Source organism: Giraffa tippelskirchi, chromosome 2 (assembly GCF_054371585.1).
Source record: "Giraffa tippelskirchi isolate mGirTip1 chromosome 2, T2T-mGirTip1v1.2.pri, whole genome shotgun sequence".
In the NCBI taxonomy this organism is placed as follows: domain Eukaryota; kingdom Metazoa; phylum Chordata; class Mammalia; order Artiodactyla; family Giraffidae; genus Giraffa; species Giraffa tippelskirchi.
The window spans coordinates 83,183,319-83,208,498 of record NC_137276.1 but is presented as its reverse complement, the minus strand read 5'-3'; the positions used below and the strand labels follow the sequence as shown (position 1 = coordinate 83,208,498).

Sequence of the window (25,180 nt, the reverse complement as noted above, 5' to 3'; positions counted from 1 at the left end):
AGAAACTTTGATGACATTCTAAACAATCTGTGCTTTTTTAATCTTGAAAGTTTAATATAGTTGATACATAGCTTTACTGTTAATTAAAAAGGAATCCTAAAAGTTATCAGTAATAAAGAAGTAGTTTCTCTTTAAATAAAATTACAATCAGTGATTCTTACCCTAGCAAAGAGAAAGACAAATATACCAGTTCCACCAATCTCATGCAGAATGCCTTGAAGGGTTTTACATTCAGTGGGCTGGAGATTCTTTAGATGATGAGGTTCTAATAAGATATTGTGAACTTCTTTTGAGCTGAAGGGTCTTTGAGAGAGTTGGGTTTTCATTTGACCTTTAAGTCTAATAACTGGCTCATAGATGGTGTACTGAGCAGGATAGTAAGTTGTATATACAACTGAAAGACTTTCCTGAAACACAAATATTTTCCTTCAATAACTAAACAGTTTAAAAAGTACATTATCAACTAGCAAATGGATTATTTCAAAGTGAAAAGACAAGCAAAAAATCTTTTTCTTTGTTTTAAAAAAGACAGTCACTGCACAAAACAAAGACGGACATGAGAAGCAAGACAGCTCTCCACAACGAAAAAGATCCATTTCATTTAGGAGTGGTCAATACATGTAAACCATATGAAGGCTGAGAAAAATTCCAGCTTTGATCTTTTGAGAATAAACATGAAATTACACCTATCATCAATAACAAATCCCTACCACACTCATATTCTATGAACTGTTCTATGCATTTATAAATAGTAACCAATTCTTACAACCCTATGAGATGTGAACTCTGGGTCAATGTATTCAAATGTATTTTGGTATTGAATTTGCTCATGGGCTGCCTACTCATTTAAACACAACTGTATAAACTAGAGCATTCTTTCCACTAGAATAAAACCCCAAACTATTAGCATACCTACCAAACTGAATATTTCTCCCCAGCAAAGGGTAGTTTTGATTAGGTTCTAGCTCTCTGTCAAATATTCTATCAATTACTTTAAAAATTATGGTAAACTTTAAAAACAAAATGTACTCTGAGGTGCTCTCAATGAAGGCTGCTGCAGAAGATCATGCTTATGAAAAATTGTGTAGCAGTTGGGGGCTTTGGGCTTCAATCATTTTCAACCCACGGTGATTCAAGTATAGTTTCATCAGACATCATTTAGCACATATGCATACCAACCAAACTTATGCACAGTCTATTGTATATGATTATGCTGGGTAAAACAAAATCATAAATCTACAGTAGTTTTCATTAAACATCTGATAAAATGCCTGATCATCTGAAACAATTTCCATCTGATACCAACACCTTGCTAGGAGGGCACCATGTCTATCTGACCTCTTATTCATGTCTCATAACCCCAAAATAGCAGGCTAAAAAAGTCAGGCTTAAAAAATATGCTTTCAAAAAAGATTTTTCACATAAAACCTGTATAATTTTTATTTGCGATAATTTCTGTTGAATTTTATGAATTATAACCTCCATTCTTTTCAGACAAAATAAAAGGATTAAGAATATGTATTTTTTTGTGAAAAAAGGATTAACCAAAAACTAGAGAGCTAAAATTATCTGAACAAACATCTGTTGTATGAGCTCCTTGGTCTTCCTAAAGCAGAGATACTTAGTGTGTGGTCCCCAACCAGCAGCATCAGCATCACCTCGGAAGTTGTTAAAAATGCAAATTCTTGGGCCACACTTCAGATCTACTGAAGCAATTTATGTTTTAGCAAGTCCTCTGGGTGATTCTGGTTGGATACTACCCATGCACTGTAGAACATTTACAATCTCTGGCCCCCGTTCAATAACAGTGGACAGCCAAAATGCCCCTACCACCATTTTGGAATACTCTATGGAGAAAAAGATTGTGGGTCTAATACCAGATCTTTAGTTAAATTCTATATCTATTTTACTACAGATACTTAATACTACTCAAAACTTAAATGTTTTAGACTATGAAGGATCAGTTTCCTAGTTGCTATAATGAAAAGTATCCATCACAAGCTCCTAAACTGTGTATAACAATATATTAGAATAATGTATAAAATGCAATCAAGAGTCTCATATAAGCAGAATTAGCAATAATTTGAAAGCAAAATTCCTAGTTGCTATTGATATTAAAGAATAAACATTTTAAAATCTGAGTATGTATAATAAAAATTAATATAAATAAAAATTAGCACTTATTTATAAGTATGGAAAGGAAACGTAATAAGCAATTTTTAAGGGTAACGTATCTTATATTTTCATTATACCATAGAAGTTTTTCTCGAATGATTAACAATGGGTATAACCTAAAATAATACTTAGTATAGAAATATAGTTCCAAGGAAAAGCAGATGAAAATTTGAAATCTGAAAACAAATTTTGAGGAAGTCAAAGTATTTTAATTAAAAAGAAAAACATTTGTAAGTAAAGAAAATGTTGAGAAACAGAAAAGAAAAACTCTAAAAATCAAATCACAGCTAATTCACATTCAATAAACATACATTAACAGTTACTAAAAAGTTAAAACCTATAAAATGAAAACTTACAATTAAAAGACCAATGTCCACATCTTTGTTGGTCATAAAAAGTTCTCTGATTTGTTCACATTGCAAAATTTCTTTATTAACGTACTTGGAGTAGTCATTCACAGGCTTGCCATATTTACATGGCATTATGGACGTATGGTTGGGTCCACAAGCATACAGATAAAACGCCTCTTGTGAGCCAATCTTAGCCCCTGAATAGCAAAAAAAAAAAGTTCCTTATTTAAAATACTCCAGAATTTTTCATAAAAATAAGAAATCAGAGGGTTTTTTTTTTTTGCTAGATTCTTTAGTTGTTCACTATATCTTTCAAAATCAATAAAGCTTCAATTTTCAGATTAGTGTAATGAGCAAGTAATCGATAGCGACTCTGGATGTAAGATGAGTTAATATACATATATATGTATATATATAAAGTTATCTGTAAAACTCTTGGTAAAATAAAGTAATAATATTTATATTTGCTCCGTAAGCTAAAAATAGGGGATTTTTTTTGGTTTTGTTTTGTCCTTTTTTTTTTTTGCAAATGGAAATTTTATCTCAGTGAATTCCTTTTAAAAACAACATATGGATTGGTATCATTAGTCCTTCATCCATCCATCTATCTATTCAATAAACACTGTCTAAATGCTATTATGTGCCAGGTTGAGTAATACATTTTTAAAAATCATGTATTTCTTCTTCACCTAAAATTTGGTATTTTTATATAATATACTAAAGTTATAAATAAGAGAGACAGCCAGTCTAAACTGTACCTGTATAATGCATTTTCCAGGATTATAAAGTGATTTAACATAAGCTTCTCTTTGGCAGGGGGGTGGGGGAAGATATGTGCCTCTGCATTAAATATATGTACCAATTATAAGAACCACTTATATTATAAATATGTTAAAACAGTACATCTTGGAATCTAGGAAATACAGTACTAAGTACAAGTGAAGGAACAGGGATAAATACTTTATCCAGGAAAATTAACTTAGTTTAATATTTGTTAACTGAAGGAAAAATTTGGAAATGCTTTGAAGGGGAAAAATATACCGTTGAAGAGGAGTAAATTTCCCAGGTCCCATTTTCCAGCCAATTGCAAACATTCTTCTTGGGATGATAAACAATGCCCTATCATGCAAAACGTTTTATTGCTGTCAGATGACAAACTTGTTTTTCTTGGAAGCATAAAATCCAAAGTAACATCAGGCTTCCTACATTAAAAACAAAGTTAAATCAATTACTTCAGGGATTTTTAAAGTGTGAATGTTTAATAACGCGAAATTCTTGAACAAGTTTCCTGGTTTAGTATTGGATAATTGGTAATGGGTGAGAGAGAAGGACTGATTCTCCTGTCTCTTGGTCCTAGGTGCTGGTGGTCCACAACCCCCCAAAGGAGAGGAAGGGAACAGCGATGCCTGGTGATCCACACCAGGCCATGGGAAGTATGACCGGACATTTGTTGCAAGTTTTCTTTGCCACTTGACGTCTGCATATTTGCCTTCTTGGTTTAAAATAGAAATCTACCACCTCCCCCTGATTTTACCAGAAAGTCTCCCAACTCAGTACACAATTCCTAAAACCTTATGCCCTCTTCAAAAACTAATCAGGAAGAGTATCACTTCAAGTTTTGCTCTGACAAGGCACTGAAATGCCAATGCTTTTTTGCATTTTCTGTGTTTTCAGTACTAAATATTGCAGAGCTTTTGATTAATCTCTTGCTTTTCTTCATGGATAAAGGTTATAGGAATCCTCACAAAAGGCAGAGTAGGAAAAGGTAAACTAATGCTTTTTCCTAGAGAGACACACATGATGGGAGAACTTCATCTTCTTGTTGAAATTGCAGAGTGTCGAGCTCTTCCCTCACTCTAGAATGTTTTAAACTCAAGATAATGAAGATAGCTTGTAAAGACAAAGCACTTAGAATAAGTTAGTAATGAGAAATTCTATTTTGGTATATATTTATTTAAATACTTGCCCTTAAGGCTTTCTGTTCCATACTTAATATATACATTTAACTATTTAAATAGGAATATTATTAACAAAGGAAAGATGTGAGCTAATCTTTTCATTGAAGTACAACTGACATACAACATTATAGTGAGAAAACTTCTATTACTGTTGCAGGCGTCTTTTTCTTGAACCAACTAAATGGCTGTAACTGAAACAGTACTGCCACCTAGTGGCACTATGACTTAATCCAGTTCTTAAGGGTAAAGAAAATCTGTAAAATCAATGCAAGACGGGTTCAACAAACACTAAAATAATTCATACTATCTACTATGTCGGAGAAGGCAATGGACCCCACTCCAGTACTCTTGCCTGGAAAATCCCATGGACGGAGGAGCCTGGTAGGCTACAGTCCATGGGGTCGCTAAGAGTCGGACACGACTGAGCAACTTCACTTTCACTTTTCCCTTTCATGCACTGGAGAAGGAAATGGCAACCCACTCCAGTATTCTTGCCTGGAGAATCCCGGGGACGGTGGAGCCTGGTGGGCTGCCGTCTATGGGGTCGCACAGAGTCGGACACGACTGAAGCGACTTAGCAGCATCTACTATGTGCCATATATTCCTACCAGATTTGTGTTCTGTTCATCAAATAAAAATTAGTAGAAAATACTAAGTTTTTTTTTTCAGTGTCGTTACATCTCGAAATGTATTACTTGTAGAAATAATTTCATTAGTTCCGAGAGTGATATAGTGCCAAATTTAAATCAAAGGAATAATATATTCCTCCTTGGTCACTTGCTCAATGCTCTATTACTAGATAAAATCATTAACTTCTACCAAATGGTAAATTCAAAGTAATGTTCAAATAAGTGGGTGAGTAAAAATTGAGTGTTATGCTCGTAACTTCAGAACTGGCCACAGAGAACATCTAGACACTCATTCTGAACATGTGTAATGATTAGTTTATGATTCCTATATCTGTCAGCCTGCCTGATTCACCAAAAGGCTGTAGGGTTAGTAAAGCACGTAGGTGGATGCTCAGTCATGTCCACCTCTTTGTGACCCTATGGACTGTAAGCCTGTCAGGCTTCTCTGTCCATGGGATTCTCCAGACAAGAATACTGGAGTGGGTTGCCGTTTCCTCCTCCAGGGGATCTTCCTCCTGCATCCCTTGCATTGGCAGGCAGATTCTTTACTACCGAGTCACCTGGGAAGCCCATTAAGAGAGGAGAGGGTTTTAAAGCAGGGCTCTATCCAGGTTCAGGGTCCAGGTTGAGTTTCAGCCACCCTCCTCACTGCAAGCAGCATTTTGGGTCTCCGCTGCCTCACATGGAAGGGTAGAGGCATCTCTTACTTTGTTGTGCTGCTAGAAGGACTAAATGAGGTCATCTGTGCAAAGTGCTTACTACACTGTCTGGTAGGTGCTGAGAGTTCCAGAAATAAGGCGAGTGTCCAGCAGACTCTCACCGTCTCATCCCCAATCCCAACCAATTTAACTCAAGGTTCTGGAAACATATACTGATGTGCCACAGCTGCCTTCAGGCTTAGGCAGTTGTGAAGACAGAACTTCTCAGAAAATATTTTCTTTGGATTATGGAAATTGAGATTCAATGACATATTTTCATGTATTTTTTAAAATGAATAAACTGTTTCCTATGGCAGACACTGCGGACTGGCTACCCCAAAGCAGTTCACAAGCCTCTTCTCCCAGCCTTCCTGAGGCTGCAAGGCTGTAAGCAGTCGACTCCTGCAGCCTCCACTGCAGTGCTGACAGGCACACAGCCTTCTCTTCTTTCTCACAGGCCCTTTCCTCTGCCTGGTTCACTCTTCCTCTCTCTTGTTCATGCAAAATTCCATTGCCTTCCTTCGGGTCTCAGCTTAAATGATCTGTTTCTAGATAGGTCCTCCTTGATGCCCTTCTCTTAAGCAGGAAACCAGGTATTTTCTGTCTCGGGATCCATTTGTTATCTTCACAGTACTTGTCATGATTTATACACACTCGTTTAATTGTGTACCCTGCTTCTTCTCTGAACTGTGAGCCCCCAAAACGCAGGGAACATATCTGTCTTGTTTACCAAGCTCCCAGGCCTAATACTGAATGTGCTCAGCACATAGCAATTCTTCAATAAATATCTGACGAACAAATGAATGAAAAAACCGATTAATCTGTGCAAAGGCTATATGTTATCTCTATGATCTAATCTACTCTGAGAGACTTTAGAGAGAAATGGACAATAATGTATATAAAGCACCTTGCAAAAAGTCTAGCTGCCTTATCCTAGATTCAAAGCTGCTGTCATGCAGTATCACCATGCCCATTCATTTTTCTTTCTCATCATTCAACTTAGATGTCCTTCCAACCAGCTTGGTTCTTTCCTGTGTTATACTAGCTTCCAATTCTGTATTCCCTTTCATGCTATTTCATTCAATAAAATACTTTCCAACTCTTACAAATCCAAGATACCTTACAATTCTGAGTTAAACTTTACATTAAGATATTCCACAAGATATTTCTTATTAATTTGACTCACAGTTCTCCTGGTTTGTAAAAGTCAAATAGTACTATAACCAAACCTATCACCTGGTATATTCCTAGGTTTCTATCTTAATCCATCATCTGATATACTGGCTTATATTTTTTTCTAGTCATTCTAATTTCTTTTGAAACTCTGATTTAATTTTGGTATTAGCTTTATTAACCACTTAATTTAAATAATTCCTTATGGATTTATCTTATAATATATGAGCTTGATGTACTAAATTCATAAATGTCTAAATGTTCAGATTTGTGCATGGTCCCCCAGATCCAAATATTAATCTTCAACGGTTACTTCTAAGGCAAATTAATTTTGTATGTAAGTGATAAAAAAGAAAAATATCTCACTTGACAGATTCCTATTAAAATATAGTAAATTTTATCTATAGTCTTCTTGTAATTTGTTTCAGAAGCTGTAAGAGAATAATTAAACTTAAAATTGTAACTGAGATTATTAAGTATTTATTCAAAGTGTTTCATACCTCTGTCCAGAGATCCATATGGAGATTTTCCCATGGATATTCTTTTTCCCTTGGGGCTGCTGTAAGTAGGTGAGTACTAAATGTTGCCATTTGCTTGGGAGGAAAATATTCTCCTGTGATTCAACCTGTGCTAGTAACACAACTTTTGTATCATCGTTTGAATCCATGCAGACACTGAACAAAAAGAGTAAAGGTATAGGCTGAAACATGAAATTTCTGATCTCAGTTTTTAACATGTATAGTTAAGTATAACTCTAGATATTTAAGTAAAATTTAAAAACCAGTTCTAGTATTAAACTAACTTGAAAAGTCAGGAGGTCTTTGTTTTATATCATAATCTGCTTGATTATTTTATTATAGTATAACCTCAATTCATGAACTGAAAAACAGATTTGGCTCATTTGCTAGTATTAACAATTTGGGCAATAATCTTCAGGATTCAATTTGCAAAAATAAAATTTATTATTATTATCTATATACTCATTGACTATTTAGTGCAATGTTTGCTTTATACAGAAATTAATACAAAATTGTAAATATCTAAATGCCAGTATGTATTATTGGTCTAACCTATTTTGAGGGATTACTAAGAGAATTAAGATATAATTTACATAAACTACCTAGTAACTTTTATAACATTTACAGAACCTAGATCCATAAGTAACATATTTTACTTAAATTTTTATAAAAATTATTGTTGTTCAGTTGCTCAGTGGTGCCCAACTCTTTGCGACCCCATGGACTGCAGCTTGCCAGGCTTCCCTGTCCTTCACCATCTCCCGGAGTTTGCTCAAACTCATGTTCACTGAGTCGGTGATGACATCCAACCATCTTGTCCTCTGTTATCCCCTTCTTCTGCCTTCAATCTTTCCCAGCATCAGGGTCTTTTCCAATGAGTTGGCTCTTTGCATCAGGTGGCCAAAGTATTGGAGCATCAGATTCAGCATCAGTCCTTCCGATGAATATTCAGGACTGATTTCCTTTAGGATTAACTGGTTTGATCTCCCTACAGTCGAAGGGACTCTCAAGAGTCTTCTCCAACACCACAGTTTGAAAGCATCAATTCTTCAGCGCTCAGCCACCTTCTTTATGGTCCAACTTTTACATATTTATAAAAATAGTATCATACCATTCATACTCACTCAATACAAATAAAAAACTTGTATCTATACTAGTTAACAAAGGAGGCAAGAAAAAAGGACAAGACAGCAATGAGAACCTAAGTCAAAGAGACACTGGCTATTAAGTATATAATCTGCATGAAAAACAGCTGCCTGTTAACAACATCATAAGATCACTGCAATCAGATAGAATACATCCATAGATAAGACTTAAGTATTTGGTCTAAGATACACCGAGAATTAACATAGTGAACTTTAGAGTTTAATTACAGATTTTATATAAATATATTATTACACAGATTATATTAATTGTTTGAATCTACCTTCTTTTTTTTAAATAAGAGTTTTCTATTTTGTCAATAGCAGATTTCACATTAATGTCTTCTACATAAATTATTTAAATACCTAAGCTATTCATGGGGGGCAGGGTTGAGGATAATTATTACCGAAAGATAAAAGTGCCGGTGTGGGGATCAGCCCACACTTGGATGATCAGTGCTTTGGATCCCAATGAGATCATATGAATACAACCTTCTTCTATGAGCCTTTCACCAGGATTCACATATGCTGCACCTTCCAGTCTGTTGTTCTCTATGAAAAAAAGATGTTAGGATGATCAGTCAAGCATCTGACAAAAATTGAGTGGAAAAGTAATGTAAATTGAATTTTGCCACCTAAGAACTGATAGCTCTAAACAATGTACATGTGATATTACTGATGACAGTGCTATCTAATGTACATGGAGAGTTTTCTATATCAGGTCATTTTGCTTTGCTCTTTCGATGTACAATTTATAAAAGAAAACTCTTATTAATTACTCGACTCATTAAATTATCTACTAAGATTTCTTAAAAGTTCAACTTCCTAGGCTAACCCATAAAAATACCTAAGTATGCTATGCTAATAACTTGGAAATATGTCTGTGGAAAAGTAAGATTCAGAGCTCCAACTATGCATACCAGGTGACATTTACCACCCCTCAGTCTTGACAGCGTCATTAAGGTTTTCTTTTCTATCTATAGGTCAGTGGTAGAAGATGTTCTTAGAAACCAAATACTGGTAAAGGTCTAGTGTCCTGAAGCAGAGGCTCCAGTGGGGTGTGTAAACTCTGTGGAATGAAGAGTTACTGAGGCCAGCACCTCCCAATAATCATAACCCCCCAAACCTCTGGCTTAGTCATTTCATTCATTCCACAGACCCTAAGAATTAGCCCACTTTCCTACCACCATAAACTGCTTTTTAACGAACAAGTTCTTTCTACCTAGCAGTTTCATAGTCACAAAAGAGTGCTTCAGTAGGCTGTAGAAAGAACTGGAATGAAATTTATTCTCACTCTGGAGGTTGGCTGATGCAGTTACACATTCTGTGACAGGAGAGAAGCACTGTGGTAAGATACAGCATAAGAAGGAGAGCTTTAACTACAAGAGAGAAAGGAGATGAAATGGAGGTGGAATGATAGCAGACTGGAAACAGGTAAGAGAAGGATGGAAAAGCAGCTACAGGGTTCTATGCTTTCCTTTTCAAATATCAGAGCCACCCTAAGCCAGTAATGGGACCATGACAGAGGCAGAAAATGTGGCTGGTGATCCCAAAGCAGTTGCGTATGTGGTGGTCCACCTGCCTCCCTTCTCATACTCCCTCTCCTATCCCACACTAGGCAAAAGTACAGAAGAAAATGGTGTTTAAGGATGTCCGACCATTCAGGCTTTGGTACATCAGAACCTACCATTACTAAGGCATTCCACATGAAGAATGTGTGGACAGTAAGTCAGAGTATCACTGTGTTCCTAGTGCTCAACTAAAACTGCCATCTGAAAAGTCTTAGTACAACAGATAATACTGTTGTCATACCTGTTCCATCAAAACTACTGTCCAATAAAATCAGTGACTTGTTTCTTTTCTTTGTCTTCTTTCCTTTTTCTGTGGTACTCTCAGGTTCATGGATACACTCCACATTAAACCACAGGGAAATGCTGAAACCTTCTGACAGGTGTGGCTGTCCGAGCAACGGCAAGTGGACCGGGGCTATGTGCCAAGAGGAAAGCAGCTGCTGGGGAAAACTCTCACTGTCGCCCTCTTTCTTACTCCGTGACACTCGTGCTCTTCTCAATAGCCCCATGGCCTTACTGTTGAGAATCCCAGGGCACTTTTGTGATGAAACACCATTGCTTAAATTTGGAGTATGCAGTAAAGGGAAGGTTAGATACTGTGACGGACTCATAGTAATGTCACTTTCAACAATTTTCAGAATACCCACAAGAAGAATTTCCTAAAGGGAGAGAGAACCAAACAAAACTGTACAGTCATGTTACAAGGTACATAATAATCTTGAAAATCAGGTTATAAACAAAAATACAAACATACATGTATGCATATAAGCATTTCTATTTAAATAACTTCCTACCTACTATATCATTAAAATTTTCATTTTTTTGTGTTAACATATTGGCTCAGGCGGTAAAGCGTCTGCCTACAATGCAGGAGACCCAGGTTTGATACCTGGGTTGGGAAGATCCTCTGGAGAAGGAAATAGCAACCCACTACAGTACTCTTGCCTGGAAAATCCCATGGATGGAGGAGCATGGTAGGCTACAGTCCATGGGGTCACAAACAGTTGGACACGACTGAGCAACTTCACTTTCACTTTTCAAAATATGAAACAGAGATTTCAGTCTTAAAACATATAATCTATTGTGGTTAATTTGTTTTATATTTAGAAGATCTTAAAAAGGTTCAGACCTAAAAAGTTCTGAGCTTTTATGTACTAGAAATTAAAACACAATGATTGTATCGGGAATCATGTCTACCAAAGAAAGGTGTTTATTTCCAAGTGCACTACAGTTACTTCTCACAATTATTTTTAAATGAGAGATAGAACCAGAGACCTTACAAATTCTTTAGGTTTCTTAATGGTATCTATGGCATGACTGACTTCCTAAAATTGAGTGCTCAGTTACTTTCCACCTTATTTTACATGCCTTTTCCCTAATCAAATAAAAATTTTTCACCTTTTTTAGATTTATTTATAATTACAAGTTTTTGGTTAAACTGAAACACAAAATGTACAAAAGAGATGAGAGGAAACAAGTATTTAATTAAAGGGAAAAGCAACGACTAAGGAGACAAGTAAAAAAAATAGAGAAGATTAACCCAGTACAATGTCCTACCCATTCATAAAATAACATCTAATGTTGATTGCTACGATAAATGAACTCAGGAAAATAGAATAGAAACACCGCATAAATATACAGTCAGTTCTCAATTGTCTGCACTAGTGGTTTTTGACCTCATGTTCCACAGGCTCCTTCAGGGTCTATAAGGCTCAAGTAGGGTGGTGAAACAGGCAGGGCTCAGGAACACTCTCCAATCCTACTTCAAAGAAAGTAGCTCCAAGGCTTTCTGTTTTATTTGGGTAAGCCTTCGAGTCAAGATTTCATTATAAAAATGGGCTTCTCAGCAAAGAAGAGTCTAAAAATCACTAAGCTGCACCAATGGACAAGTGATAGAAGATAAATGAAGAGTGAATAATAATTTTCTAAAAAAAAAAAAAAAGATAACCTTCAAAATGGTTATCATTACTCATAATTATCTTTAGTAATTAAAATTATTCAGCATTTCTTAAGCACAAAGACTTGGGATGTAATCAGGTAAAGGGATTATGACCCCAGTGATATATCTAATTTGCCAAAACAGAAATGAAATAGTTAAAATTGTTTAAATAATAAAATAATTGAGAATTTCACACACAATAACATGGAGTTGACTGTATAACAGTTACTACATCAAAAGAGGGAGCTTAGTGATTTCTAAAGAAAAAAATTCTATTAGGCATCAGTGAAAAAAATCTCAAATTATAGCATATTTACTGTACAAGGAGATTTCTCCAGAAATATTCTCAAAAGAAGGGTTAGCTCTTCTGAACATGTTCTTGAACTCATCAAAGATACCAAAAGATCCACCAATACTCTCTGGCATGCTAAATTAAAGAAAGAGAGAGGAGAAAAATTAAAGCCAATATACAATAATAGAGATTAAATATCAATACTATTGTCACAACTTACATGGATTATATTAATCTAATAATCCAAATATTTGCTGAAGAAACAGCAATATCACTAAATGAAAACCAACTAACCAGCTGACAAAAAAACAACAAAACCATTTTTCTGAAAGAGTGGTTAGCTCAAAGTAAAATAAGGATATTTAAAGAAGCATAAATTAATACAGTATTTCTTAAATAAGCTGACACTGTTAGGTACTGTAAAACAGTCTGCTACCTCCTTATGTTGAAAATGTTTAGTTTATAACTATAACTTTCTAAAGAGAAAATTAGATGATATAAACAAAAGTAGAAATATTAAAAATTATGAAAACACTTAAATATCACTAAAGATTAGTTTGAACATTTTATTTTATCATGAGGCTTAGTATGAAATATAACCGGTAATGTACAAATTCATAGAACTTTTGAGAGTAAAATAATGAATAATAATTATAACATATATATTACATATGCTATATATATTACATGTATAATACACAAATTCATAGAACATTTGAGAGTAAAATAATGAATAATATTTGTCACATTCTTGCCTGGAGAATCCCAGGGATGGCAGAGCCTGGTGGGCTGCCATCTATGGGGTCACACAGAGTCGGACACGACTGAAGTGACTTAGCAGCAGAAGCAGCATAGCATATATATTACAGTGATCAAAGTATATTTACACGCATTATCTCAGCTGATCCTAAACAAAAAGTCCTACAAAATAAATATTATCTCCCTTTTGGATATGACAAAATAATTCTGATATAAAACCTAAGAAGAGAAGTCCTATTTCAGCAACATGTTTTATAGAAGCCATGAACTGACACAGAAAGAAAATTGCAATGAGACTAAGAAATAGCATGGACTTTATCCTGTAAGTAACATGAATCAGTTACAGGTTTTAGAGTAAGAAAATAATATGATCAAAGTAAAGTATATGTGTGTGGATTTTTTTTTTTTTTTCAGTTCAAAACTAATAGGTTCCAGTTCAAAATGGGGGACTAGAGAGAGAGAGACACACACACACACACACACACACACACCCCTCTGTCTATCATCGCAAAGTCACTGGACTAAAAGTACAGAATAACAAAAAGGAAGAAACCCATAATAGGAAAAAAGCAGGGGAGGCAGTGGGCACTAGGTGCACATCAACTGAGAGATTTAAAAATATTTCCTAAAGATGGAAGGATAGAGAGACAAAAGAGAAAGCTGCAGCCTAGGATCTCTCTGAATTACAAAGGGGCTCAGAAGAATGGAGAGCCAATCTGTCAAAAATCTGGGGAGAAAGTAAGAACAGGGCTGAAAGCACAGGGATTAATAAAAGGTTTGTTTGTGAACATGCATCTGTCTCCCTTATTCTGAGTATTCAGCACAGATAACTCATTATTTACTGTTATGCCCCAAACTTGTTAACTGTTCTCTAAAGAAACTGAATGGATTCTGCCAACAAAAAGCTGAGATGTATGACAGCATGTACACATTAGGGCTACCAACTATAACTGTAAAGTCTGCAGACTGGCTGAGTTGCCTAACCAAGGGGAAAAACAGCAGAAGAGTCGCTATGCAGAGTATACAGAGAATAACTAGAGCAAAGAGAGAATAACTAATACTCAACAACAACAAAAGAAACACCCTGATTTTTAAAAAGCATAAATGATTTGGATAGACATTTCTCCAAAGAAGATATACAAATGGCTAACAAGCACATGAAAAGATGATCAACATCACTTATCATTATGGAAATGCAAAATAAAAACTACAGTGAGATACACAATGAAAAAAATCAGACAAATTCCAGTAGGAAGACATCATGATCAGTCCTGCTTAAAACTCTCAAGGTCATTAAACAGGGAAAGTCTAAGAAACTGTCACAGCCAAGAGGGAACCTAAAGAGGTATGACAACAAAATGCAATGCGAATCTTGGATAAGATCTTTAAACAGAAGAAGAACATTAAGTACACATGAAGGCAATTTGAATAAACTATGAACTTTAGTTAATAATTTAACAATATAGGTACATTAACTATAGCAAATATACTAATGTTAACCTAGGTACTTTCTGTACTAGGCTCAAATTCTCTGTAGAACTTTCTTTTGGGGTGACAGAAAAGTTTTAAAATGAACAATTCTGAATCTACTAAAAGACAGTAAACTGTATACTTCAAATGGGTGAACTATATAGTATATTAATTATATGTCAAGTACATGAATTATACCTCAATAAAGCTGTTATTAAAAGATAATGGAATAGAATTTCTCAGAGCTAAGATAGAAATAAGTCTTCAGATCAAAACGGTCCATTAAGTGCCTGCACAATATATAAAAATATAGCCATAATTAAGTAAATGCAGAAGAAGGGAAGGCTTTCCTTACAGTGTAATTCCAATTAAGAAATGAAGGAATCATGGAAATAGAAAATTACTATTTGACAAATACCACCATATTAATTATTTCAGTCAAAAATCATCACTGGATACTAAAATGAGTAGCTTAAAGATAAAAAAAAGGATATTTACATAGTTTCAAGTTATCTCCTCCCAAGATACTTACTAATTATAAAGAGAAAATAGTAACTTAACAATGGAAGCACCTTGCAAGATACTGTCTTAACCAAGTGATCAAAGGCAACATCATCATTGCTAAGATACAGATATCATGAACCCCTGGATATGATGCACTGGGGTATGCCTGCCCAAAATGCATAACTTGAATTTAACCATGAGAAAATGTGACAAGCTCAAATTAACATTTTGTGTATGTCAGCCTTAATCCTCCAATTAAAATTTAGGTTTCTACAGCTAAAATCTAGGGTTCTATCTGGTATATATAATATGACCATATTATATATTCATTATGAATTTCTAAAATGTCTGTGAAAGTACAAAGAAGAGAGTAGGCACTCAAGTAATACCTGACAGAGCAGCAATCCTTCAGACTGAGTTACAGTCTCACAAGAAACAACAGCTAAAACCAGACACTGAACAATGGACTGGTTCAAAATTGGAAAAGGAATACATCAAAGCTGTATTTTGTCACCCTTTTATTTAACTTATACGCAGAGTATATCATGTGAAATGCTGGGCTGGATGAACCACAAGCTGGAATCAAGTTTGCCCGAAGAAACAGCAATAACCTCAGGTATGCAGATGACACCACCCTTATGGCAAAAGGCAAAGAGGAAGAAAAGAGCCACTTGATGAAAGTGAAAGAGGAGAGTGAAAAAGCTGGCTTAAAACTCATCATTCGAAAAAAAAAAAAAAAAAACTCATCATTCGAAAAACAAAGATCATGGCATCTGGTCCTATCACTTCATGGCAAATAGATGGGGAAGAACAGAAACAGTGAGAGACTTTATTTTCTTGGGCTCCAAAATCACTGCAGATGGTGACTGTGGCCATGAAATTAAAAGACGCTTGCTCTTTGGAAGAAAAGCTATGACAAACCTAGAGAGCATATTAAAAAGCAGAGACCGTACTTTGCTGACAAAAGTCTGTCTAGTCAAAGCTATGGTTATTCCAGTAGTCATGTAGGTATGTGAGAGTTTGACCATAAAGAAAGCTAAGTGCTGAAGAACTGATGCTTTTGAACTGTGGTGTTGGAGAAGACTCTTGAGAGTCCCTTGGACTGCAAGGAGATCAAACCAGTCAATCCTAAAGGAAATCAACTCTTAATATTCATTGGAAGGACTGACGCTGAAGCTCCAATACTTTGGCCATCTGATGTGAAGAGCCAACTCATTGGAAAAGACTCTGATGCTGGGAAAGACTGAAGGCAGAAGGAGAAGGGGACGACAGAGGACCAGATGGGTGGATAGCATCATCGACTCTATGGACATGAGTTTGAGCAACCTCCAGGAGTTGGTGATGGACAGGGAACCTGGCGTGCTGCAGTCCATGGGGTCACAAAGAGTTGGATACGACTGAGTGACTGAACTGAACAGTCTCGCAATGCCACTTCTAAATACATGACCCTGAACAACTCATTTGATCACTTGGAATCTAGATTTTCCTCTCTAGAAATTCAAGATACTTATGTCTTAAATATACTTATACTATGTCTACTCTATTGGTTTGAGAAACAGGAGAGATGATGCATATAAAGCTACTTCTGAAACTACACAGCACTATGCCAATGGAAGCTATTATTGTCAACTCTTCATTTCACATAACAAAATTATTTCAAAGCTATTGTTTAAAACCAAAGTTTCAACGCACCTTGAAAATCAGAATCAGCCTGTGTTAAAATACTCAAGAATCCTCCTAAAAGATTTTTCACAGTTCCCTGAAGATTAAAAAATAAGAAATTAAATTTCTTACCTCATGAAAACATGAAGAAACTGTAATATCATAATAAATTACTTGATAGTATACTGTATATACATATCTAGATATTTTATAATAAGTGGAGAGAATGCTATGTGTAGGATTATGCATAATTTTCATTTTGTTTTTCATACTGTTTTTTATGATTTTTCAAAACAATGACCATATATCAAAATTAAATGCAATTTAAAAAATATTACTCGTTCTCAGAAATACACTAGAATTCTTACAGTTAGCCAATGACAACACTGATTTTTATCCTACTTTGGAGAACTATGGAAGCAGAAGATTAATTAGACTATCACTTGTACTAAAAACATACCATAAAGTATTACAAAAGGTAAGTAATCACCTCAATTTTCAGACAAGTTGGGTTATATATAAATAAAGAGATGAATAATTAGGGCGTGTGTGTGATAAATACTGATCACATTTAACTAAATACATCTTTTACCTGTTGCATGAGTAGAAAAATATTCTTTTCTTTCTGTCTGATGATTTTCAAAAAACTCTCAAATACATGGGCAAGCACATCAAGTTTAGCTTTACCAGTAGAAAGCAAATTTAATTCCAATGTACAAATCTCAGGATAAATTATTTCCCCTTGAGCAAGGTTTTCAAGTAAGTCATTTGGACTGCTTGATGCAATGAAACTTTCTGCTTCAGGCTTTAAGTCTACCCCTAAAAGGAGAAAAAGAAAAGGTTATTTTTATTCTCTTCCTAAGCACTGAAAAAAAATTCAAATCTCATTCATCACTTAGGAGATCTAGTGGCAAAAGTGCTATTTATAAGAAGATGCTCACAAAATCTTTTCCTACTACTTGATTTTTTACTGCAATAATTATCCTGAATAATCAAGTCATATGGATATTTTGATGGTAAATGAGTAGCCTTAAAAGTAATTTTGGTCTTCACTAGAAGCACAAGTACTATCAACAGCAATTTTTATAGACATGTGATGCAGATTTAACACACTCCTTTGAGACAACTGGAAAAAAGTACTATCCCAAACTTTCTGATGCCAAAATAACTAAATCACAGGGTAGTTCATTTGCTTACATCTCTGTGAAAACAGTAGGTTTGGCTACTGGTTGGATGAATTTTATACTTTGCCTTTTTTATAAGTGGGATATAGACACTGCCTCACTGAATATTACATTCTGAAAAATTTAACTGTTACGCTCTTTAAAGAAACTGCTGTACTCTTTTTAAAAGTTCATATAGGTAAGAAATTTATAAATTTCTACCTGGACCAAAATTCTTTAAGATCTAGTGAGCAAACTTACAAAAAGGAAGGTATCTATCATTATGAAATCATGTCTGTACTATGATAAAACTGACAGTATTATAGCAATATTTTTCAAAAGCACCTGCTTAGGGGGAAAGGGGGAGTGGGAAGTGGAAGAAGGTGGTCAAAAGGTATAAACTTCCAGTTATAAGATAAATAAGTACTAGGGATGTAACATACAATATGGTGACTATAGTTACCACTGCTGTACGATATACGGGAAAGGTGTTAAGAGAATAAATACTAAAAGAGTTATCACAAGGAAAAAAAGGTTTATTTCTTTTCTTTGTATGGTATCTATACGAGATAGTGAAAGTTAACTAAAACTACTGTGGTAATCCTCTCACAATACATGCAAATCAAACCACCTTAAACTTATAAGGTGATGTATGTCAATTATTTCAAAAAAGCTGGAAAAAAAGTTTGTTTAACAAATCAAGTAAGCCACATGAATATATATGTATGAGGCTTTCAATCTGTGGCTGTTCCTTTGTGCTTTTCACTCTCTTTATGGTGAAAAAAAAAAACACTTGCTATGGGTCCGTCAAAGCCCTTTAAGTAGGACATCAGTGAATATTCCCATTCACTCAGTTTGAAAGAGACAACAGCCATTGAAGAAAATAACTACTGCAAACTTAGTGAAGACTAACAGTATTGGCATAGTCATAAGACCAGCAAATAAAAAGATAAGCCCTTCCAGAAATCTCCTGGCTCTTTTCAATCCATATCTTCCATTCTACTCCATTCAAGTTTTAGGCCTGGAAACAAAGGATCACATGCAATGTCATTTCCATATTAAGGACAAGCTGGGCTGTGGTAAACTAAGAAACCTATGCTGCAGCATTCTGGATGCCACAAAGATATGTCTGTATTCCTTGTATTACTTAATCTTTGTAACAAACTGCCTTCAAAAGCTCTTCCTGTCAATGTCCACTGGATAGATCTTTTCTATCAAGGCTTCAATGTAAACACATCTTCAGTGAGGCCTTCTTTGACTACCCAGTCACTATCACATCACCCTGTTTTATTTCTTCATACTGCTTATTTCTGATATTTCTTGTCTTTTCCACTAGAATATATATGAAAGCAGAGACTTCTTCTACCCTGTATTTTTAGGCACTCCATCAATATTTGTGATAACAAAAATATATTTCATTGATTTCAACTGTTTATAGGGGCTTCCCTCATAGCTCAGTTAGTAAAGAATCCACCTACAATGCAAGAGACCCCAGTTCAATTCCTGGGTTGGGAAGATCCACTGGAGAAAGGATAGGCTACCCACTCCAGTATTCTTGGGCTTCCCTTGTGGCTCAGCTGGTAAAGAATCCACCTACAATGCGGGAGACCTGGGTTCAATCCCTGGGTTGGGAAGATTCCCCTGGAGAAAGGAAAGGCTACCCATTCCAGTAGTCTGGCCTGGAGAATTCCATGGACTGTATAGTCCATGGGGTCACTAAGAGTCGGACATGACTGAGCGACCTTCACTTTCACTTTCAAACTGCTTACAAGAACGCGAGAATTTCTTGTCAAGATCAAATAAAATAATGATACAATACAACTTTACAAATGTAAGACAATAGAAAGTTCTAAAGTGATATTATTAAGAATGATTTGCTAGTTAATAATCTGACTTTCAAATCAAGTCACAAGTACTTCAGTGATATTTTACCATCATCGCAGGTTTCACTATCCTCAGGATTGCTTTCACTATCTGCTTCATAGCCTTCTTCTTCAACCAGAAGTTTAAGACTGCAACACTGAGAATCCTCAGCTTCTTCTGAAAAATCACCAGGCTGGGATGACAATTCTTCTTCAGACTGATGACTCTATAAGATCAGTATAATTAAATTAAGGCAAAAGTTGCAATGTTTGTTCATTTTTTTAAAAATAAGATATTTATTACTCAAAAGTCATTTTGAAGACAGCTTCAGTATTTTAAGAAAAAAATTTTAGGAACTGATATTAACCATTATACATTATGAAATTCACACAGCATAATTCTCCAGAATTTCTCAGCCAACTTGATTAACACCTCAAAAAATAGGTGTCCTAACAAATTAAACTATAGGTCATTTCAGTTTTACTGAAAAGTAAGTCTAAGAAATTTCATTCTAGTTATGTGATAGGAGATGACTAAAAACCACAATGAGGTGGAATTATACTTCTTACAACTTAATGCAAATAAATACATATTATATTTACATATTTGCTCAAGAAAAGATTTTTCCAAAGGTTTTTATAAAGTGTTTCATAAATTAGATAACTAAAGACATGAAAAATTTTCAAAGAAACTGATTTTAAGATTTCAGAACGCAACTGTCTACATACAAGCATCTCTGAAATCAAAGAGTTCCAGCATTAACTCCCTGTGCAGTATCATGTGGCATGAAATTTTCCTTTTCTTATAAAAATGCTAATAATACCTTCACTTTAAAAAAACACACTTAAAGAAGCTCAGAGTACTTTATCATTGCAACATTTACAAAAAGAAGAATAATCTTTTTTTTTTAAATAGGTAGGTAGATATTTTAACCTACATAAGTATTCTAACATTTTAGGTAGGTATTTTAACATTTTCTAGTTAACCAATTGATTCAGAAATATGATTATAACATTAGTAGTTATTTTAGTAAGTTTTTACGTTATGACAAACAGTAATGTAAACTATTATGGCAGAAGATTATAAAATGCCAATATATCTAGACCAAGGAATTGAAAAGGAAGTTACACAAAGATAAAGGTAAACAAAGGTAAAAGAAACAGGAAAGGAGAGGTAAATTAACTATGTATGTATACATCAGTTTCATGGAAAAAATTAAAATAGTTCTTTTAGAAAATGAAGTTAACATAAACAACTAAAAAACTATGACTTCTTTCTATGCAAGGACCAGTCATTTTTATGTTGAGTGATTTAAAATTAAAGTGAGAAGAGAGTTCTGCAAATACTAACCATATCACTATAGAATCAAATAAGACAAAGAAGACAGTTGAGTCATCCCTATCCCTGCATTATTACTTAATAAACTATCAGTTATATATGAGACATCAAATAATACTTTTCATCTTACTAGAAGCAATTCTCAGTAAATTTCCAGATTAGGTGAAGAAAAGCATGTCACACTGCTCTCCTGCGTTTTATGAGATGTAGATACAATCCATCCCAGAGGATGGAGACAGAACCCACTGAACTCACCTGACCAAATCCTGGCCTGTATGTTCTAACCACATCACAGTGTCACACTCTGAACCCACACACTTCTGCCTCTGCCAGTCACACCCAAACAACAACAACATAACTGTATGTTATTCATACCTTTTCAGTCATAGCATCACCATGCTCAAAATCTGCTGAATGATTCCCCAGTGCAACTCGAAGCAGGGCATCAAATAAAGGCTTTGCTAATTCTGTTTCCATCACCTTTGACTTGGAAAGATGATCCCTCATTTCAAGCAATATAGTTTCCACAGACAAGTTCTAAGGTAAAAGCAAAGAAACTAAAAATATCAACATGCTTTAAGAAAAAAAATTAACAGTGAGAAAACATATGATAAATTAATATTTACTTAAGTAAAAGCTAGTCCATTTATTTGCAGTTGATATGCAATTAAAATGACTGTATAAATATCCAGTGCTTATACAAATGTCCTCTTGCTACAATTAAGAATAATATTTTAATTTATCCAATGCTTTACTCATCTTATTTGCTTTTGAATTTCAATGTATCATAAATTAATTGTATCAGGGAAAAAAATGATTAGTTGAAACTTCAAGGTTTTCATTAACAATTTCTAGATGTTACTAATTCCTTTTCTTAGTGATTCCTTAAGAGTCTAAGAAGCCCTTGTATTCTAATTCTTTTCTCTTCCTCCCTTCTTTACTCCTTCCTATCTGTCCTGGAAGGGAATTCTCACTGCCTGTCCTTCTATTAGGGGATGAAGCCATAAGGATGGGTAGGAAATCGACTTCTCCCTTAACTCTGTCCAGTGGGAGACACAGATACACACAGACAAGATATGATGGAGTAGGAAATGGCAACCCACTCCAGTATTGTTGCCTGGAAAATCCCAAGGACAGAGGAGCCTGGTGGGCTACAGTCCATGGGGTCACAAAGAGTTGGACGTGACTGAAGTAACTTAGAATGCAGAAAGAAAAGAAGGGATCTGCCATATTTGAAATTTCCTTAGAAGCAGGGCCTGAAACTAAGCATTCCTTTTTGGCTGAGATGTGTTCTCAGGGGAAATTCGTAAAGGCATGAGGAAGGCAGAATATGCTGGGGGAAGAATCCAGGAAAAGATGTGGTTTCAGAATAAATGCGTCATCCCCAGCCCAATTCCATGGGAAGCTCTGCAGCATGAACTGCACCACAGAGACTGTCCCCACTCCCAGAGCCATACCCATCAGTCACTGGCTCTCAGCATCCCACACCTTGGGAGCTGGGTGCAGATGTGAGTCCTTAGCAGCCAACATCTGCAGCAGATGGTGCACGGGTGGATCAGCTTGGCAGGGGATCAGGGCAAGGCACCAAACAGAACCACACCAAGACTGTCTAGTATGGACTTTGAAATACAATAGCTGGAGAAGGAAATGGCAACCCACTCCAGTATCCTTGCCTGGAAAATCTCATGGACAGAGAAGCCTGGTGGGCTGCAGTCCACGGGGTCGCAAAGAGTCAGGCACGACTGAGAGACTAACACTTACTTACTTACCCATTATTACTCATCTGACATCTGATATTTAATGTGTATTTAATGCCTTTCAGGGTTGGTAAATTTTGTCACGTGGGTTCTGTATTCCAAACTAAATCCTAAGCTTCTTGAGGGCAAGAACGGGGTCATGTACTCCTCTGTGTCCACCACAGTACCTGGTACTGTGCTAAGCATACAAGAGCACCTCAAAACTCAGAATCTTTGGGAAAACAAAATGACAATAGCATTACATTAGAACTTTAAAAAATTTACATTACACAACGGTTAGATGAAAGTTAAGTTCTTACCTGACTGGGTAACTCCAACTCCATCTTTTGCTGACTAGCTCTGGTGCCATGAAGACAAATGGCCAGAAGGGCTTCCAAAAGTCGTATGCCCTGAAGAGAGGTTTCGCTTTCTCGACTCATAAAGATTTTTGTTTCCTCAGGAACAGCTTCCGCAGCTGGAATTTGTTCCACATTTATGGAAGAAAGATGCTCTGACTCTAATTCACCTAAACTGTCAGCACTCTTTTTCAGACTACTCAGTTCCGCTGGTGTGGGGTCACCTTTTACAGTCAAAGATAATAAATCTTCCTTCCCAGTGATCTCAGGTTGAGAAGTTCTGGTTAAATCTTGATTTTCATTCATGTTTCTATCTCCTTCCTTTCTCCCTTGCTCCTCCTCAGGATTTCTGAACAGTTCCTGTATTACCATAAATATTAATTTATGGCATACTTGGAAACCACCGAGCCTATAAAACTGTTTCTGGAAAATGGGACTCAACATGTAGATCCAACGACACATGGACCAAATGTCAGCTGCTTGGTGCATGTGTTTGGAAGAGGGCAGGACGAGGCTCTCGAGAGAGAAACATGGCAGCATGTGTTGCAAAGGCTCGCTCGCTGTACTGTCATAGCCGGAAGTATCTTCTGAATCATTGGCTGATTCTCTGTCAGATTCTGCCTCTTTACTTACACACAAGAACGCCACACAGAGGAAGAGGTTAATTGTGTTGATATGAACATCCTGCACGACAGACTTCCGTTTCTTTGGATAAGCATCTTTGAGCCGGGCGTAAAATTTACTAAGACTCTGAGAATCTGAATAAGCTTGCTGGTTATACAAAGTACCGACATTTAAAGATGACAACTCCTTCTGTTCAAGGTCTATCCCGTCAATACCTGGAATTGAAGACTCTTTCTGTTGTTCCCCTAGGCTGATTATCAGAGTTTCAAATGCTTTTAGTGAGTGATTTCGGATACCATCTAAGTAATTTAATTCAATTATTTGGTTTACTCCATTACAACTTAAAAACAAATCTCTTATTACCCTGTGAGAGAAAAAAAGTACAAAAGATTTTATATACAGGCACATCATTCATACACTATTTAAACATGTCATTGCTGCATATACTAAACACTACGTATTTCAACTTTATCAATTATCTGGCTGAAGTCCTTAGTTCGATATGACCAGGATTTCAAGTTGCTTTCTAACTACTTTCACATCCTTCTTCAAACACTGCATATATAATTCCAGTAGCATTTGAAAACAACAGATTACATGCATCTCAAGTGAAACAAAGCAATTCAGGGAAGAATATTTTTCCCCAAATGGCAAATTTCTCTATATAAATTCTCAATGCCACAATAACCTCCATATTTGAGACGGACACTCTGAAAGCAGGGAGGCCTTTGTGTGTCCATTCATTTGGCTACTTGGTGGTTCACTCAGGACTTTTGCTTATTTTAAATCTGTATGTCATCAAGGGAAAGAACTAAACTACAGATCTGAAGTTTTTCAGCTCTGTCTCAGGGAAAACTCACGAGCCTGGATCACTGGAATCTGAGTAATGATTTTAGTATAAATCAGCTCAGGAAAGATTCAGGCTGTCCATAAATACGCCACAGAGTTATAAAACTTTCAGATCAAAGACAGTTCTATGTAAACAATGTCAGAATGTCAGGATTTTTTTTTTAATGGTTGTAAAAATAATGATCACAGATATGTTATACTTTACTGTAAGTTTTTAAAATGGTATACACATTAATTTCAAAGGCTAACTACCTATCAGAAGCAAGCTTCCTTTACAAAATTGTTTTTTTTAAGTATGAGAGTTGACAATCACAAAATATGCAAAACTCACTGGTGGGATTCTAAGTATCTTAATTTTCTTCATTTTGCTTATCTGTATTTTCCAGTTTTTCTACATATAGGTAATAAATG

At 35.5% G+C, this 25,180-nt stretch overlaps 1 protein-coding gene across 1 annotated transcript in view; it reads right to left on the bottom strand.

The window, feature by feature from the left end:
• Positions 1–25,180, bottom strand: part of LYST (lysosomal trafficking regulator) — a 167,462-nt gene that overhangs the window by 96,268 nt on the left and 46,014 nt on the right. Inside the window, exons 6-17 of the mRNA XM_081569436.1 lie at positions 23,261–24,284; positions 21,580–21,741; positions 19,936–20,092; positions 17,433–17,659; positions 16,871–16,937; positions 12,471–12,580; positions 10,456–10,873; positions 9,051–9,195; positions 7,484–7,657; positions 3,567–3,727; positions 2,532–2,722; positions 162–407 (exon numbers count right to left, since the gene is read on the bottom strand). Of these exons, the coding sequence (XP_081425562.1) occupies positions 162–407; positions 2,532–2,722; positions 3,567–3,727; positions 7,484–7,657; positions 9,051–9,195; positions 10,456–10,873; positions 12,471–12,580; positions 16,871–16,937; positions 17,433–17,659; positions 19,936–20,092; positions 21,580–21,741; positions 23,261–24,284 (3,082 nt within the window). The remainder of the gene's footprint in view (positions 1–161; positions 408–2,531; positions 2,723–3,566; positions 3,728–7,483; positions 7,658–9,050; positions 9,196–10,455; positions 10,874–12,470; positions 12,581–16,870; positions 16,938–17,432; positions 17,660–19,935; positions 20,093–21,579; positions 21,742–23,260; positions 24,285–25,180) is intronic.